This window comes from Schistocerca serialis, chromosome 9, assembly GCF_023864345.2.
Source record: "Schistocerca serialis cubense isolate TAMUIC-IGC-003099 chromosome 9, iqSchSeri2.2, whole genome shotgun sequence".
NCBI classification, from domain to species: domain Eukaryota; kingdom Metazoa; phylum Arthropoda; class Insecta; order Orthoptera; family Acrididae; genus Schistocerca; species Schistocerca serialis.
Window position 1 is genome coordinate 93,637,166 of NC_064646.1, and position 19,796 is coordinate 93,656,961.

The 19,796-nt window shown below is 43.8% G+C and overlaps 1 protein-coding gene across 1 annotated transcript in view; it reads right to left on the reverse strand.

Moving 5' to 3' along the window:
• Positions 1–19,796, reverse strand: part of LOC126419392 (uncharacterized) — a 249,566-nt gene that overhangs the window by 69,726 nt on the left and 160,044 nt on the right. Inside the window, exons 6-7 of the mRNA XM_050086580.1 lie at positions 17,400–17,531; positions 8,123–8,356 (exon numbers count right to left, since the gene is read on the reverse strand). Of these exons, the coding sequence (XP_049942537.1) occupies positions 8,123–8,356; positions 17,400–17,531 (366 nt within the window). The remainder of the gene's footprint in view (positions 1–8,122; positions 8,357–17,399; positions 17,532–19,796) is intronic.

Consider the following 19,796-nt stretch of genomic DNA (forward strand, 5'->3'; position numbering starts at 1 on the left):
ATCACAGTGAACAAATTGTTACGCTACGTTGGGATATGGGAAGGAAATTTTTGCAGAATACTGAAAGTGTTGGCGTTAAAAAAGCTTTGTGCCACTTGGGTTCCCAGGATGTTGATAGTGGCTCACAAAGAAACAAGAAAAACGGTATGCAGCGAACTTCTGGAACAGTACGAGAATGGTGGAGATGAATTTCTTGGAAGAACTGTTACGGGTTATGAATCACGGCTCCATCATTTTTCACCAGAGACGAAGAGGCAGTCAATGGAGTGGCATCATGCAAATTCACCCAAGAAAAAAAAAAATCAAAACCACACCTTCTGCTGGAAATGTTATGGCTACGGTGTTTTTCGATTCCAAAGGACTCTTGCTTGTGGACATCATGCCAAGTGGAACCATCAAAAATTCTGATGCATATGTGATGACACTGAAGAAACTTCAAGCTCGACTGAGTCGCGTTAGACCACATCGTCAAAAGCAGGGTTTTGCTGTTGCACAACAATGCACGGCCACATATCAGTCAAAAAACCATGGAAGCGATCACAAAACTCTGATGGACAACACTGAAACCCCGCCTTACTGTCCTCACCTGGCCCCATGTGACTATTATCTCTTTGCGAAACTGAAAGACTCTCTTCGTTGAACAAGGTGAAGATGATGACTCCCTTGTGCACGCTGCCAAACAGTGGCTCCAACAGATTGGTCCAGAATTTTACTGTGTGGGTATAGGGGCCCTGTGTCCAAGATGGCGTACGGCAGTTGAGAGGGATGGAAATTATGTGGAGAAATGAAAATATTCTTTCTAAAGGACGTATCTACACACTGTAAAACTTCCAAACATGTAGAATAAAAGATGGGTTTTTAAAAAAATAGTGTGCATTTCTTTCGGAGTGACCCTCATAGTTACTGAGAGCCCTCGATAGCTGCTGAAACTAGAACTGCTATGTGTTTTGTGACGATATAAGTGAAGAAGCATCAAGTTTGTTTCTATACTAAGAACGGTCTGTTTCATAAACTATTGACCTGACTAGCATTCACTTGTTAGTTTAATAACACAATATTTCAGGATTCTGTCACAATTTCAACTACGTTAGAATGTTAGTGAGATGAATATTTCTGAACTTTGCTGTGTTTTGACAAAAGAAGCAGATTTTAATGTGGCAACAATATAAGTTATGTATTCGTCAAAACTCTTCACACTCGTTCATGAGTCAATGTCTCCTCAACTGCCTTCTCGGTATGGCTGACAAATCAAGACCAGTCCTGTCGTGTAACACTTGCAGTGGCTTCTTTTGTCAGCATTTCAGTCTCAGTGAACGTACACTTCTCGTTGCGTTTTGCCACATTACTTTTCACCTATTCACATGCACTCTGTCGGACTTAAATGATCATGATAAGGAGGATGCCTGATTAAAATATGCCCTTCACGTTTAGCCAGTTTGCCGACCTGGTAGCATGAAGTTGTAGTAGGGCACTAGAAGTTCTATTAACTTCGCTTTATACGTGCTAGGTTCAACTTTATCTCATGCAACATTTCTTTGTAGCCAGAGTAAAACATCCCTTTTCTTCCACTGCATTGTTGGAAATTTATGCATCGCAACGGTGTGCTATGGCGCTCTGTCCATTACTATTGTCAAATTACGGGGAATGTTTTTCAGCACAATGGTATCTTCCCAGCTGGTGAAAGGTGACCCTGGACGACATTTTAATTGCAAATCTCTTATTCAGATGTAACGCGCTGTTAATATGCAACGCAAACACAAAACACTTATTGATGATACATGACGACTGCAGAACATATCAGTGCCATAAAACACGACTGTACAACAACATGTGACGAACGTTGACGCATCTGCTGCGTTGCACCACATGGTAATGTTTACTCCTGGTTTGGCAACAGGGGCGCTTTACCAGCCGGACCGCTGGCGGCGTGGCAGAGAAAGCAGGCTTGCCATTGGTGTTGCCTGGGAAACGGCGTCACGTTCCTCTCTGGTCAGTCAAAAGTCGCAACTAATTTTAAACGCACTATAATGGATAATACAGGTATGATCGTAAACACGTTTTCAAGTCCTGACGTCCGTGCAACATCGTCGATTCTGTCGCTGTCTACTTGTTTCCTGACCATATTGTTTCGTTGTTATCTTCGTAGTAACAGTTGTGTGATCCTTTATGTTCTGACACTACATTAATAATAGTCAGAAATAAATATGGTTTAAACAACTACCCTCAGCAGAGTAGGCGGTTATACAAAACTTACGTGGCAGGCCCAGAAGATTACGAATTGTTAACACGCAATTGCGCGGTACTCGTCGACGGGTTCTCTCCAACGTGATACAGTACATCTTCCTCAAATTCGAGCCTGCGGCGTTGCCATGGAGCAACATACTCCTACGTCCTCACTATGAAGGTACCTTTTCCTCGGAACCACTGCTTAACTTGAGAAAAAAATTTGTTCGAGGGCGTGCTACGTTACGAAAAACGTTCGTAATACAGCCGACTTGCCGTTACATCGAACCTCGCCGTACGCAATAAACGCGTCTGCATGTTCCGAAAACGTGTACCGAACCATGTTTACTGTACTGGATACGCACAGGCACTGAATGGGTCTTGCAGCAAGGTAGATGTTAAGTTACATTAGGTGGCCATCTCACATAGCGCACGTCATCCTGCCTACCCTATTGGATAGCAGGACAAGCAACTCTGTGACTTTCCTCTAATCGTCAGCAGATGTGGAGGCGTTACACATATGAATTGAAAATTTCGTAGAAGAGAAACGGTATGCTTACGGACATGGATTCCTGTTCAAACTATTATGTACTCACTCCCCTCTACAAGTCCTAGAAGTTTGTAACGTGAATTGTCGAACGCTCCGTACACATTTCTTGAGGTGTGATGCGCAAAACATGTCTCATTTGGCGTAATACTGAAGGAGCCATCCCAAGAAGAGTCATTTGTTTTACATGTTTACAGTAGTTAGTTAATTGTTGATTTCATGCTGTGTAGATAAGCTGTACGATTTTTATGGAAATGAAGGCGTAGCTAGTGGTTACGATCTTGCAGTTCGTAGATTACTAACAAGGGAAACTTCCCATCACATCGCCCCCCCCCCCCCCCCTCAGATTTAGTGGTAAGAAGGTCCAGTGGACATCCCGGCAAAAGGTGAACACAGGTCAAGGATGAAAACAGAAAGAAGCCGAACTGGACTGCGAAAAAAAGCAAGTTGAAAACAGTGAACGCTCAAGGAAGAAGAAGTGCAATATAGAGAAACAGAGAACGGAAGTGGCTTCATGGGTAAAGTCGTTACGGTGTTGGACTGCCAAACGGGCGAGACGTATTTAAACCTCCCTCGAGCTAATTTTTTTTCTTTTTTTCGCTGTTAGCTTTATTCAAATTTGTGCCTGTGTCGTCCGTTTGCAACTGAGAGGTATGAGATAGGGACCTATAATGACAGTTTGACGGCAAGGCGACAAGTCAACCGAATCATCCACCGAAAAACATGTCTGGTGTGTCACACACGGCATTGGTGGCAGTACGTGTGTCGTACGACACAAATCTCTTATCGACGCACCTAAATTGTCTGACTTGTAAGTGACTGAGATATGCCTCCTTGCCCAATAAAGGCGTTCGTATGAATGTGACTGTGTTCACTCCCAAGGAAATTATGAAAACATAATAGATTGTCACATAAGCTGCCGCAAATGAACGCAACAGTTTCACAATAACACCGTTTCTCTGTGCTCTGTCAAAACGTTTGTTTTTAACGTTTCTAAAGTTGCGTTCCGTTTAGGAAGTATTGACTCTTGAATTCCTTTTTTGTAACGTAGTTCGCATCCGTGTTGTTTGCTGTTTTCATTTCTGTGATATGTCTGTGTGGTATCTCGTAGCTGGCCGCGGTGGTCTAGCGGTTCTAGGCGCGCAGTCCGCCACCGCGCGACTGCTACGGTCGCAGGTGCGAATCCTGCCTCGGGCATGGATGTGTGTGATGTCCTTAGTTAGGTTTAAGTAGTTGTAAGTTATAGGGGACTGACGACCACAGATGTTAAGTCCCATAGTGCTCAGAGCCATTTGAACCATTTTTTTGGTATCTCGCCTGCCCTCACTATTCATCACATTTACTTGCGACGGTAACATATTCTTACCACATGACTCATGTTCTATAAGGTATGTGTAGTGTGGCAACTACCAAGACTACAGAAAGAGAATAAGCATTCCCGTGACCGGACGGACAGTTCATTATGTCGTTAAAAAATAGAAAAATAGGTACGAGAGAGTTTAGAACACAGTTCCCCCTCTTGGCAGTCCAACGCCATGACCACATACCCACGACGCCATTTCTGCGACTGTGTGCCGTATATTGCTGCACCGTTCACTATTTCTATTTTGCTTTTTTTTTTTTTTTACAGTACAGTAAACCTTCTTCCTGTTTTCATGCTTCATCTGTGCCCAGATTTTGACGGGCTGTCCACTGCGCCATCTTATCACTAAATATGAGGGGGTGGGGTGCGATGGGGAGTTTTCCTTTAAGTACCCTCTGACTATTTAATCGGTATTGGTATTTCGTGACAAAAATATTTTCTTTAACTAGACGTTTTACCACTTTTAACTAAAAATTCGTCGATAGAACGAAAATAATTAAACAAGAAGAATGATGAAACTTCCTGGAAGATTAAAACTGTGTGCCGGACCAAGACTCGAAGTCGGGACCTTTGCCTTTTGCGGGCAAGTGCTCTACCAACTGACCTACCCAAGCACGACTCACGCCCCCTCCTCTCAGCTGTACTTCTGCCAGTACCTCGTCTCCTACCTTCCAAACTTTACAGAAGCTCTCCTGCGAAGCTTGCAGAACTAGCGGAGACATGGCTTAGCCACAGCCTGGGAGATGTTTCCAGAATGAGATTTTCACTCTGCAGCGGAGTGTGCGCTGATATGAAACTTCCTGGCAAATTAAAACTGTGTGCCGGACCGAGACTCGAACTCGAGACCTTTGCCTTTCGCGGGCAAGTGCTCTACCAACTGAGCGACCCAAGCAATATCATTCTCGAAACATCCATCCCCCAGGCTGTGGCTAAGCCATGTCTCCGCAATATCCTTTCTTTAAGGAGTGCTTGTTCTGCAAGGTTCGCAGGGGAGCTTCTGTAAAGTTTGGAAGGTAGGAGACGAGATACTGGTAGAAGTAAAGCTGTGAGGACGAGGCGTGAATCGTGCTTGGGTAGCTCAGTTGCTAGTGCAATTGCCCGCGAAAGGCAAAGGTCCCAAGTTCGAGTCTCGGTCTGGCCCACAGTTTTAATCTGCCAGGAAGTTTCATATCAGCGCACACTCCGCTGCAGGATGAAAATCTCATTCAAGAAAACTGATTTTAGGTTATGTTCAAAGCTTTGCTGCTTGGCAGATAGTTTCTGTCACTGGGCAAATGTGAAAGGGCTTAGCGGCTGCAATCTGAACAGCTTAATTTCCATGTTACAGCTCATTTTAGTTTCGTCAGTATGTTATTCCACCCACGCTCAATGGAGCACGTTATCATGATTTCATAGGGGATACTCTACCTGTGCTGCTACAACATGTGCCTGTACATGTACGGCACAACATGTGGTTCATGCACGACGGAGCTCCTGCACATTTCATTCGAAGTGTTCGTACGCTTCTCAACAACAGATTTGGTGACCGATGGATTGGTAGAGGCGGACCAATTCCATGGCCTCCACGCTCTCCTTACCTCAACCCTCTTGACTATCATTTATGGGGGCATGTGAAAGCTCTTGTCTACTCATACCCTGTACCAAATGTAGAGACTCTTCGTGCTCGTATTGTGGACGGCTGTGATACAATAGGCCATTCTCCAGGGCTGCATCAGCGCGTCAGGGATTCCATGCGACGGAGGGTGGATGCATGTATCCTCGCTAACGGAGGACATTTTGAACATTTCCTGTAACAAAGTGTTTGAAGTCACGCTGGTACGTTCTGTTGCTGTGTGTTTCCATTCCATGATTAATGTGATTTGAAGAGAAGTAATGAAATGAGCTCTAACATGGAAAGTAAGCATTTCCGGACACACGTCCACATAACAAATTTTCTTTCTTTGTGTGTGAGGAATGTTTCCTGAAAGTTTGGCAGTACCTTTTCGCAACACCGTGTATAAACTATGTATGGTATGGCAATTATCAAGACTACGGAAAGAGAATTTGCATTTCCGTGACCGGGCGGAGAGTTCATAGTGTCGCGAAAAAAAATAAAGAAAAAGAGCGCTACGAGAGAGCTTTGAACACAGCTCCTCCCTCTTGGCAGTCCAAAGCCATGACCACATATACACGACGCCATTTCGGCGCCTGTGTTCCGTATATTGCTGCACCGTTCACTGTTTCTACTTTGTTTTTACTCACAGTACAGTAAACCTTCTTCCTGTTTTCATGCTTCATCTGTGCCCAGTTTTTTACGGGCTGTCCACTGCGCCATCTTATCACTAACTATGAGGGGGTGGGGTGCGATGGGGAGTTTTCTTTTTAGTACCCACTGACTCTTTAATCGGTATTGGTATTTTATGACAAAAGCAATTTCTTAACTAGACTTTTAGCCACTATTTAACTAAAAATTTCGTCGATAGGATAAAATAGTTAAACAAGAAGAATGATGAAACTTCCTGGAAGATTAAAACTGTGTGCCGGACCGAGACTCGAACTCGGGACTTCGCCTTTTGCGGGCAAGTGCTCTACCAACTGAGCTACCCAAGCACGACTCACGCCCCGTCCTCTCAGCTGTACTTCTGCCAGTACCTCGTCTCCTACCTTCCAAACTTTACAGAAGCTCTCCTGCGAAGCTTGCAGAACTAGCACTCCTGAAAGAAAGGATATTGCGGAGACATAGCTTAGCCACACCCTAGCGTTTCCAGAATGAGATTTTCACTCTGCAGCGGAGTGTGCGCTGATATGAAATTTTCTGGCAAATTAAAACTGTTTGGCGGACCAAGACTCGAACTCGGGACTTTTGCTTTTCGCGGGCAAGTGCTCTACCAACTGAGCTATCCAAGCAATCACGTTCTGGAAACATCCCCCAGGCTGTGGCTAAGCCATGTCTCCGCAATATCCTTTCGTTAAGGAGTGCTAGTTCTGCAAGGTTCGCAGGAGAGCTTCTGTAAAGTTTGAAAGGTAGGAGACGAGGTACTGGTAGAAGTAAAGCTGTGAGGAAGGGGCGTGAGTCTTGCTTGGGTAGCTCAGTTGGTAGAGCACTTGCCGCGAAAGGTAAAGGTCCCGAGTTCGAGTCTCGGTCCGGAACACAGTTTCAATATTCCTGGAAGTTACATATCAAAGCACGCTCCGCTGCAGAGTGAAAATCTCATTCTGGAAACATCCCCCAGGCTGTGGCTAAGCCATGTCTCCGCAATATCCTTTCTTTCTAGAGTGCTAGTTCTGCAAGCTTCGCAGGAGAGCTTCTGTAAAGTTTGGAAGGTAGGAGACGAGGTACTGGCTGAAGTAGAGCTGTGAGGACGGGGCGTGAGTCGTGCTGGGGTAGCTCAGTTGGTAGAGCACTTGCCCGCGAAAGGCAAAGGTCCCGAGTTCGAGTCTTGGTCCGGAACACAGTTTCAATCTGCCAGCAAGTTTCAATCAGCGCACACTCCGCTGCAGGGTGAAAATCTCATTCAAGAAAAATGATTTTAGGTTATGTTCAAAAATTTGCTGCTTGGCAGATAGTTTCTGTCACTGGGCAAATGTGAAAGGGCTTAGCGGCTGCAATCTGAACTGCTTCAAATGCCACTGATAACTTAGGTTGTGTTGTTGTGGTCTTCAGTCCTGAGACTGGTTTGATGCAGCTCTCCATGCTACTTTATCCTGTACAAACTTCTTCATCTCCCAGTACTTACTGCAACCTACATCCTTCTGAATAGTGAGTAGTAAAGGTCGTCTTTCTTCCAGAGTGATTGCCGTGGACACATTATTCCCATTATGAAGGTGTTCGATCATTTGCAACTAATTTAACTGGCAGATGTACCTATGCTGAAGGAGCTCATGAAATGGCTAGCTACTGGAAGGTGCATATGAGAGAGAATTGCATGCGAGCACCACACGCTACTCTGGTTCCCACTGCGCTGCCGGCTGCCAGCTCGCGGCGCTCTGGAGCTGCGCGCGGCCCTTACCGAGCGTCTGTGAGTAGTCGACCTCCTCCGGTTCTGGCTGTGGCTGGCGCTGCTGGGCGCTGCGCCTCAGACCGGGCCGCAGACCGGCCGGCTTCAACATCACGCCCCGCTGGCAATTGCCCGACTTACAGGGGTAGCCCGAGCCATCGGGGCAGCGGCAGGTGTTGCAGTTCTTCAGGTACGACTTCTCCGGTAGGCAGACTGGCGGCGTTCGTACATTTGTAGTGACAGGTTCTGAAATGAATACAACAATTAGTGACCCTTCTTCAAGTACTATAGACAGGGAAGTCGTCCTTTTCCTTCACACAAGCAGCCTTATACGCTGAGGACACCAAGAGGAATGTGAGCTGTCATTCGGTCCAGTATGGATTTTACATGCAACAAAGCAGTTGCTATCTTTTGGTTTGGTGCATAAGTTTTTAGCGCTTGTCCATAAGTTTACTAAAGGCGACAGATACACATAACAGAGACATTATTCATCTATAACATAGTCTCCTTCACTATTTACGACAGTCTGCCAATGCTGGCGTAACTTTTCGATTTCGTGACTTTAGAGGAGGAGGAGGAGATTAGTGTTTAACGTCCCGTCGACAACGAGGTCATTAGAGATAGAGCGCAAGCTCGGGCGAGGGAAGGATGGGGAAGGAAATCGGCCGTGCCCTTTCAAAGGAACCATCCCGGCATTTGCCTGAAGCAATTTAGGGAATTCACGGAAAACCTAAATCAGGATGGCCGGAGACGGGATTGAACCGTCGTCCTTCCGAAGGCGAGTCCAGTGTGTAACCACTGCGCCACCTCGCTCGGTGACTTTAGATATCACTTGGTTTTGAAATCATCGAGCCATGTTTGTTACCCATTTTTGTCTTTTTCTTTTAAGGTCGGTAGCCGGCCGCGGTGGCCAAGCGGTTCTAGGCGCTCATTCCGGAACCGCACGACTGCTACTGTCGCAGGTTCGAATCCTGCCTCGGGCATGGATGTGTGTGATGTCCTTAGGTTAGTTAGGTTTAAGTAGTTCTAAGTTCTAGGGGACTGATGACCCAGATGTTAAGCCCCATAGTGCTCAGAGCCATTTGAACCATCTGAAGGTCGTTCGATAGAGGTGAATAATGTGGATGCTGAATGACCACCAAACCAAACTGCCATTTACTGTTTTTGGTCAGTCTGTCAGTATGCGGGCACACTTTATTGTGGACTAGCATCAATTCGCACTGTCTTCCTGGTTGTTGTTCTTGGATTGTAACTGTGAGATGTCTCAGTTATTAACAATAAATGTCAACTCTATTGGTTAAACTCCAGGAAATTAATTTGTAGTACACCTGACCATCGCTGTTGAGCGAGGTGCGTAACTTTACCTTTCAAGCATGCACACTGTTCCTTGTATGCATAGCTGTTTCTTAGTTTTGGCTCAACCATTCCTTTCTTTTCCTTATGTTGGCATAAAGACACAATTTCAGGTCACCAGTTATGATACAGGATAGGGATGGTCGGTATTGCTCAAGAGCCAGTTGATGACGAGCAACCATAAGTTTTTGTGATTTCGGCTTAGGGTTGGTATGCACACATCCGCTTTTTTGAACTTTCCCCATTGTGTGCAAACGTCGGTGGTATGATCATAGTTCATCACATTTGTCAGTTCTTGAGTACAGTGATGGGAATCGTTGTGCATTAACGCTTGTCAATGATATTCATCAAAGTCCGAAGTTCTTCCTGAATATGGAGCGCCAACGATCCTCCTTAAAACGAGAAAATCGTTTTCTTTCCATACCCTGTCGCGTGGTATTATCCTCGTATGTGGAGCAAATGTTTCTGGTTGTTTCCGCTATTGTCACCCCTATACTAAACTCAGACAGAAGAACATGCATGAAATGTTCCACTTTCTCCACTTCATTTTCTAGTGCCCACAGCTTCACTCACTTCACATGACGAAATGGCAATATGTAATCTTAAACAGTGCATTACCAATAAACTATGGCAAGTGATAAATAACCCATGCCAACCAGAAGACCAACATGCAAATCAAAAGAACTATGACCTATTCACCAACCTAATACACCCACTATATGTGATAGTGCAGAAATGCAGTCATACAGATAACGAAATTACACACATAGGTAGAAACGTTTGTACCAGGCTGTTCCAGCTCGAGTTCACTTATGTGGGGCAGATGAATACTGGGCACTTTAGCTAGGGGGTAGGGTGGGCAAACAGCCAGTATATGAGCAGTCAGGTGGCTGGTAATGGACTATACTGGTGCATGTGGCCAAGGGTGGCTGACTTGCTCCCGCATATGCCGGATGCATATGATAGTAATACCTGATGGGTAGTCTATACTATAGCGGCTGTCAAGAAAATCGGCACCTAATGTCATTTCACAGTCCTACAGCATTTTTCTTGCCAACTGCTACAGAAAAAAGTAAATAAAAACTGGCATTACAATTAATTTTGAAGAATAATGCTTTCTTTTACTTCAACCTATGAAAAAATACAGAACCATTGTCCTATTTGGACTGAAAACAATATATAAAATTTATAGCTGCAAGTGTACACATTTTAGGTGTGGATCTGTTCCAGCTGTGTAATGAAAAAAGTCGTCGCTGATGAATTTCCGTTCTGTTTGTACAGTACCTAGTTACCATTGAGTCTACAAGCTGCAGTGTTCATCCATCAACTCTGAGACTTAGACTACGTAGGCATCATAGGCCAGCTCTGGACGCTATGTAGAAATGACTCAGAGGCACAGTGACAGAACTTCAGTATCTTTGAGAACTTGTAATAATTTCAAACGTCTGTTTGTGCTCGACATTTCACAAGAAGAAGCATAATTTAAATTGAGTATTTCTTCATATTTAATCAATATCATTTTATTGCTAATATTTGGGAATTTTTCTGATTTGAGACAACTTATGCCCTTCTCCTGCATTCCCAATACTGTTGGACCTCACAGAAACTTCCACCGAGAAATTTGTTAAGAAAACTTATGAAATTAATTTTGATAACATATGAGACATCATTATAGTATCATGTCAGTTATGGACGCATTTTATTTACGACTTCGCCCGAATATCCGTATGCCGGATCTTAGATCTGACGGCTCGCCCTAATATGCCAGAGAATACCTACTACTCGAAAATCTTTTATTTGCAGCTCTTACTGACCCCTCAGCAGTGCAACCATCACCCAAATCGCCGATATACTGTAGCAACTGTAGGTATTTTCAGGTCAATATACCCGTTGAAGTCGAGCAAAATATATTTTTGCTTGTGGTTTTGCCCTCAGCCGGCAGTAAGTGCATTTTTCACAGTACTTTTGTACTTGTTACAGTAGTGCCTTTGAATTATATTAAAAATATTTTGTCCAATATTATACATTTTGGATCGAAGAACAAGTGAGCGGAGAAGACAAAGAATGGATGTCTCTGAGCCAGCATAATTAATTTTTTCACGGATATCGCCTTGTATTTTTCTACCTGCCCAATACTCTCCTCTGTCATAGTATCGAAGTACAGTCTTACGCAATAACATTTTGTCAAAATCGGTGCATTCCGTTAGTTCCGTTTTCATTTATAACGATCTCTTGAAGAATGAGACCACATGGTCACTTCTAAAGATTCTGACAATATTACAGCACTGTTAATACGGAATGGATTCGTTTCAGAAATACCAGAAAGTTTTGTTGTCATTTAATGAACTAGAATAAAATTTATATCAATATTGGCTTCTTCACAGTTGACCAGATGAGCAAAACATTTTCAGTCCGTTCGATACGACAATTTTAGATTGTTTTCGGATGACTTCTCACCCTTTGTGCACATTGACCGGAGTTGCACTACATATAGGTCCTTGCTCTTGGTTCTTCAAACATTAACGAAAACTTGTCCCCACACCTCAAAAGAGAGTGTTACGTAGGACGTGACCGAAAGGTGCATTGGTTGAGGAAGATGGCAAAACGCCGAACTTTAAACGAGAGTATCATTGGCTTGTTTAAACTTTATTACATGTTTCACGGCATCACTTGTTACAGAACGCCAGTTTCGAAATGAGAGAGAAGTTCAGGGTGAGAATGAGGCAGCAAAACGCATAGTCGTAAATGGACCATAGCCAAAGTTCTCCAAATCTAGCGGACCTCATCGCCTGCTATCTGAGACGGAGCTCCATTTCGGAGGCAACAAGGACGATGAAGCGGCGAGCGAGACAGAGGAACGCAGAGTCTCATACAAAGGGACAGATAATTGGACATTTTTAAAATCTAACGACATTCCCTCCCCCCTCTGCCCCCCCCCCCCCCTCCACCTTACTTTTCGATGCGAGAGCTGCTCTCGCAATAGTTCAGGGATGGAGACGATAAAGTAGGGAATAGTATCAGCCAAGAGTGGTAAAATTACGACGGAAGGGAGGGATTTTGATTGGTCATTTACAAATTTAACGTAGATTGGCCTTCCCCCACTCTAAGCAACAGCGGGAATGGCCTCACTTTGACGAGTGCTTCCAGGGCCGTAAACGGTGAGCACTCGCTGGAGTCTGCTGGACGGAGGTGAGTACACGGACGTGATCGCTAGAGCGCTTCTGCCGCTCTTGGTAGTGACATGTTGGGTCGTGTTAGGACTGTGATTCTTCCATGTTTGGCTACGCTTGTCTGACTCAGTTGAGCCACAGAGCTCTTTGGCGTCGTTCTTGTACCCCACAATCGCTTTGAATTTAACGAAAGTACCATGGATTTTCAGTTCCACATTAGGTCTGTACTTTTTCCTCTGTCACCAACGTTTCTAATTGTCTACGGTAACTAGTAGATAAGCATGTTCCTCGTGTTATGTGAGAGAAAGTCACCTCTTTTCTCTTATTCATAACAATCTCCTTAGTTTCCTCACCAAAGGAGTACATTTGCGAAGTCTTTACACAGTCGTTGTGTTAGAGGAACCATTGAATAACTTTTAACGTTGTGGTAATGATTCATTGTTTGTGTACTTGGTCTTGGCCTTCTATAAACGTGTTCTATCACCTAACTATGTTCTAAGAAATAAAGATCATTTGTCACTTACACCAAGATGCACCTGTCGACTACAGGTAGCGTCTTTGATTAGTAAACAAAACGTCCTCGGTCCCGAGTTCGAAACCTTCCACGTTCTGCCAACGGCTGTGTGAAATGAGAGTGGAGGAGCGGACAGAAGTTCAGGACACTCTCCTGTGCTTGGGGTGTGAAACTGACCCTAAAGGTGGAAATATCAGCAATGATCAACGGCATGAATGTGCGGAAGGAAATGGAAGCCACTCCATTAAACACACATAACGCGTATCCACAGAACTCGTGGCCTGTAACTGAAAAAGTGTCATGATGATCTCTCCATTGGCAAAGGACATGTGGCCTGTAATTGGAAAAGTGTCATGATGATCTCTCCATTGGCAAAAGATTCCGGAATAGACCCCCATTCGGATCTCCTGGAGGGGACTGCCAGGTGGGAGGTGACCATGAGAAGACGATTGAATAATCAACGAAAAGATAAATACAAAGGCTCATCTAGATGCAGTGGGGTCAGAGAAGTTAAATGGAAAAAAGACAAGGGTTTCTTGTGAGATGAGTATAGGCTAATATCAAGAGCAGCTGAAAATGGTTCAACGGGAGTAGGATTCGTTATGAATAGGAAGGTAGAGCAGAGAGTGGTTCCTGTGAAAACTTCAGTGACAGGGTTGTTCTTATCAGAATCGACAGCAAACCAACCGCAACAACAATAGTTTAGGTATACATGCCGACGTCGTGAGCTGAAGATGAAGAGATAGTGAAAATACATGGGGATAGTGAAAGGGTATTACAGCATCTAAAGGGATATGGAAATCTAATAATCATAGGGGACTGCAATGCAGTTGTAGGGAAAGAAGCAGAAGAAAAGGTTACAGGAGAATATGAGGTTAGCACAAGGAATGAGAGAGGAGGAATACTGAGTTCCGTAATAAATTTCAGCTAGTAATAGCGAATACCCTGTTCAAGAATGACAAGACATTGAAGTATACTTGGAAAAGTCCGGGTGACACGGAAGATTTCAGTTGCATTACATCATGGTCAGAGAGAGATTCCGAAATCAGAAACTACTTTGTATCGCGTACCCAGGTGGAGATATAGACTCAGATCATAATGTAGTAGTGATAAAGAGTAGGCTGCAGTTCAAGAGTTTAGACAGGAAGAATCAATACGCAAAAAAGTGGGATTTAGAAGTACTAAGGGATGACGAGACACGCTTGTAGTTCTCTAAGCCTACAGATACAGCAGTAAGGAATAGCTCAGTAGCCAGTACAGTTGAAGAGGAATCGACAGCTCTAAGAAGGACGATCACAGAAGTTGGAAAGAATAATATAGGCACAAAGAAGTTAACTGCGAAGAAACCATGGCTAACAGACGAAATACTTCATTTGATCGCTGAAAGAAGGAAGTACAAACATGTTCAGGGAAATTAATGAATACAGAAATACAAGTCGCTGAGGATGAAAATAAATAGGAAGTGCAGGGAAGCTAAGACGAAATGGCTGCATAAAAAAGTCAGGAAATCCAAAAAGAAACGATTGTCCTAAGGACTTACTCAGCATACAGGAAAGTCAAAACAACCTTCGATGACACAAAAAGCAACGGTGGTAACATCAAGGTTCAACAGTAAGATTTGTCGGATGTGATAGAAGAAGTAACAGAAGTGGATTAAGAAAACATAGGGGATCCAGTATTAGCATCAGAATTTAAGAAAGCCTTGGAAGACTTAAGATCTAATAAGGTAGAAGGGGTATATAACATTCCTTCACAATTTCTAGTCGTTGGGAGAAGTGGCAGCAAACCGGCTATTCACCTTGGTATGTAGAATGTATTTGAGTGAGCCGTGTGGCTCGATCAGCGACGTTCCCGCCGCCGGAATGGGTCAAGCCGTTGGTGTATTTCGCTTGCTATGCGTCTCCTGTCACCGGGATCTGCGGCGGTTGGCTCCATCGAACAAACAAGAGGGTAAGGGCCTTGCTTGTGCTGTAAGTTGTGGCCGGAATCGGCTAATGGGTTCTGTGCTGTTTACTTCATTTTCTTGGTCGGCCGTTGCTACTCCAGCTGAGTCTGTTCTCGAATGTGTTTAATTTCAACTTACTTAGCACGCAATGTTCTAGTGAGAGCTGTGTGTGATGTGATGATTAACAATTACTAGGGCCTGGAGTGCTGTTACATTCTGTTTGTAGGTTGCTACTGTCAATGTTTAAACGTCATTGAAAAACAGTTTGGTTGGTCCTTGCCTAAGTGCTGCATGGTTAAAGTATTTATATCGCAAACGTAATTTAGCTGGACAAGTGCTATAGATATACATGGATAAAATTTTCCCTGGATATATTTTGCCGTGAATTGCAGTAACATTCCTGTTGCGTTTCTATCTGAGAGACACGTGTCTAATTCTAAGTGAGTAGTTTCATAAATTCTTACGATTTACAGAGAGGCCAGTTGTTATTCTGTGTTCAAACAGGTTGAAACTGATTTTATTAATGAAAGTACAAGGATTCCTTCAGTGACAGTATGTGGATATTGTAATTAATTCTGATTTAATCAGAAATTTAAATGTGGCTATTTGCTGTAAGTCACCTTGTGTTTTGTGTCGGGATGGGGGGTGGGGGTGGTGGGTGGTGGTGGGGGGGGGGGGGTGTTACTTGCATTTGATTTCGTTTTACCGGGACTTCTGCTGTTTGTCTTGGTAGTGGTTGTGGGGTCCTGGGTTGTGTCCTGCTTGTGCTGTTGTGTATTTTCCGCCCCCTTTGCCAGCGCTTTCCGGCTGGACGTGTGTCTAGTTCGCTCACGGCTCAATGTATAATTGGCCTTATGCACATAATATAATAGATTTGTAGTGCTTAGCTGATGTTCATTAATAGGTTGATTAATTCTACGGATGATGTGCTGTAATGAATTATTGTGTTTCTAGTTACTTAAGGCAGATGTCAGTCTGTTGTAGATACCCACTAGTTCTGGGATTTTTCGTGCCTATTCGTGAGCGTTGCTGCTCTCGTTTGGGGGGGTCCATGGCGAGCCTGTATTGCAAAGAGCTGAGTGAGCTTGCGTCCGCTTCTGGGGGTAGTTTGTTGAATCCCACGAGGTTGCTTGGTCACATGAAATTTTATATTCTATACCCTACACTGTAGGGTGCCTGCCATTTAAGTAACATGGTTGTGTGTCATGGTATCCGATTTGTTGTTGCCTCTACTTCAATTACTTTGGTTCAGAAATGTGTGTGAATTCCTAAGGGACCAAATTGCTTTGGTCATCCGCCCCTAGACTTACACACTACTTAAATTAACTTTAACTAACCTCTGCTGAGAAAAACACATACACATCCATGCCCAAGGGAGGGGCCGCGCAGTCCGTGACATGACGCCCCAAACCGCTCGGCCACTCCTCGCCGAAATTACTTTGGTAATAACAGTCACTGCAGTAACTCCGTGCCGCTCACATGTGGTCCTTATTTCTGGCCGGCGTAGCTCCGTCTACGTTCGCCTTAATGGTTTTAATCTTGACAGACATAATCTTATGATAATGCGTCCTTACTGTTTTAATTTTTAATCTGTGACATGGCCAGTGTTTGGCTCTCAAAATAATTTAATTTTTTGTTCTGAAGAAGATTCCATTACTGGAATCGAAACCTAGGTAAACGAGTAAGAATTACCTTGCAACTGAAGGCTGGAAAAAATTGTTTATTTTCTAAAATGAACAGCTTTAGATCAGAGAGAAAAGGGATAACTCTTAGGACGACACACTGCGATTATGAGTGTTTCTTGTTAGAGTGAATTAGTGCAGGATTTATATAAGGAACTGAAGCACAGGCAACCATGAGATGTGCCCGAGAAAACAGCTTGACTGCTCACCACATTCGGCGCAATGTGGTTCAAATGGTTCAAATGGCTCTGAGCACTATGGGACTTAACATCTGAGGTCATTAGTCCCCTAGAACTTAAAACTACTTAAACCTAACTAACCTAAGGACATCAGACACATCCATGACCGAGGCAGGTTTCGAACCTGCGACCGCAGCAGTCGCGCGGTTCCGGACTGAAGCGCCTAGAACCGCTCGGCCACAGCGGCCGGCTTGACGCAGTGTGTCTGGTGCCTGGGCCTTAGAAATGGAAGAAAGCGAGCAAAACTCAGAGATGCTTAGTAAGTATGGCCAAGTATGCTGCACAATGTGCTGTAGACTGTTAGCTGTGCTGGTGTCTTTTTGAAGCTTGAAATCATTTGTTGTATTTACATTTCTAGGTGTACTATGTCTAACGAAAATACTCACTTGGTTTGTCTACATTTGGCTGGCAGCCTGGCGGTCTACAAGTGTTGCAGTTCTTGAGATGAGATTTTTTGCCCAAGCACACGTAAGACTTGGTGGATGTTTCTGTTCGTAGTTCTCTCTTGTATCTTCCTCCTAGAACAATAATGACAGTCAGTTAGAAAACATTGATTTTAGTGCATAAGATTTCACCTGTACGAAAGGATCTTGAATGTCTAGCACGAAACCCCAGTCCAACATTTCTCAAATATTGTCGAGAAGTTCATCATACGTTGTTCATATTGTTGTCTGTCTTCGGTCCAAAGACTGCTTTGATGCATCGCTCCAAGCTAGCCTAAACTGTGCAAGTCACACTTCCTGGATCTACATACTATATGCAAACCTTGGTCACCTTCCACAATTTTATCCCCCCTTGATCCCCTCCTCCCTGCTTATTGTTCACTTTACAATTCCGTACGAGCCTACAATCTACACAAATACCTTCAGGAAAGAGTTCCTAACATCTGTATTTATATTCGATGTTCTTATATCACTCTTTTTAAGAAAGGTTTCCCTCGTTATTGATAGTGTCCGTTTTATATCCTCTCTAATTTGACGATTATCAGAAACTAGCGGTTACCCACTGCTTCTATCGCATACCAGAAGTTTTGTTATGATGACTCATGGTGGATAAGTAAGCTAACAATTTTACGTGTTGTCTATCTATATAGTGGTGTAGACATGTATGCATAAAAAATGTTCTCAGTGTCGGTACGTAGGTACATAATGAAGTGTTCCTATTATTTTACTGTAAGTCGAATCTGAAAGTATGCTTTATATTTAAAAATGCCTCGATTCACTACATTCGTGCAGAAGTAGAGTTTTAAGGGGTTTCTCTGGCTCACCTGGCACTGGAGGTGAGATTTTGCCACCAGAGCAACACGTACCACTCGTCTCTCCCTTCCGTTTTAAAGCGTTATGGTGCCTACATTTTGGATCCGTCCCCCGTATGATGACTAACGTATGATAAACATAGTCACTTAATATATGGTAATCAAACGCAGCCTCACCATAAGCCTCCCGCGTTCCACGTGTAAACGTAGGACTCTCTGTTTGTCGTACAGCCTCTAAATGACGCCGTTGTTGGGAGTCTTGAAGCGTCTTGTAAACTGACAGTCGCGTGACGCCCGGCGTCTAAAATGCGACGGGCACGTTGTGACTGTTCTACTGTCTCTGTAGCTCTTATGCCACCTGGCGTTCTGCATCCGACCTCCGGCAGACATGGGATTGCTCTGAGAGTTGCTAGATTCCAGTGACTTTCTCAGCTTGAGCTCTTACTACTACGCGCTAAATCACACTTAAGTTTGTGAGGCTTATAATAGTTCTTTTAAATATGGTACTCGGGATTATCCTCCGACTTTATTGTTATATCTCCACTAAAATTCTCCAGCTATGCCAGATAGCGCAGGAACTCAGCATCGTAAACCACGCGCACAATTACAATGGCTTTGCATTGTCATGGAGTAATCTTCAGACAGTAAGAGTCGCCGAACATGGTGCCAGTGTCGTCTGCATGTCACTCAGGTATACCATGTTTAAAAATGCTAATAACACTCACAAAAGTACAAATTTCTAAAGTAGTCTATGTTCTTCGTCAGCGTTCAAGCTATGTTCGTCCTAAGTTTTATCAACATCCGTTCTCCGGTTTAGTCATGAAAGCGTAGCAGACAGCTACTTCCGGTTTTATAATATTAGTCGTGTGACCACGGCCTCCCGTCGGGTAGACCGTTCGCCTGGTGCAAGTCTTTCGATTTGACGCCACTTCGGCGACTTGCGCGTCGATGGGGATGAAATTATGATGATGATTAGGACAACAAAACACCCAGTCCCCGAGCGTAGAAAATCTCCAACCCACCCGGGAATCGAACCTGGGCCCTTAGGACTGACTTTCTGTTGCGCTGACCACTGAGCTACCGGGGACGGATATTATTACAGTATATGGAGTTTGCTGCCCAAATAGTAAAAGCCAACTTCGAACAACTTACTACAGGCCACACAAAAATAGACATTCTAGCTGTACAAATTTATTTCGGAAGACATGTGACTTTTTGAAGAATGTGCACATATACGAAAATTACAATTAGCAATGCTAGCTTTAGGCACAGGTACCAAACAAGAAATATTATATAATGACGTAGTGAATATTTTAGCTTCTAAAGATAAGAGGATACATATATACATACTCCTTCAACTACCGATGGAACATTCCATAATGTTGTCAAACTTTTTTTTTTCTCCTTGAACCTCAATTGTCTTTCTTAATTTCTCATTGTGTTTATTCACACGTTGCTCAATGTAATGATTAAATAACACATGTGATAAGTTACAATTATGTCCCACTGCCTTCCCAACTACTGCTTT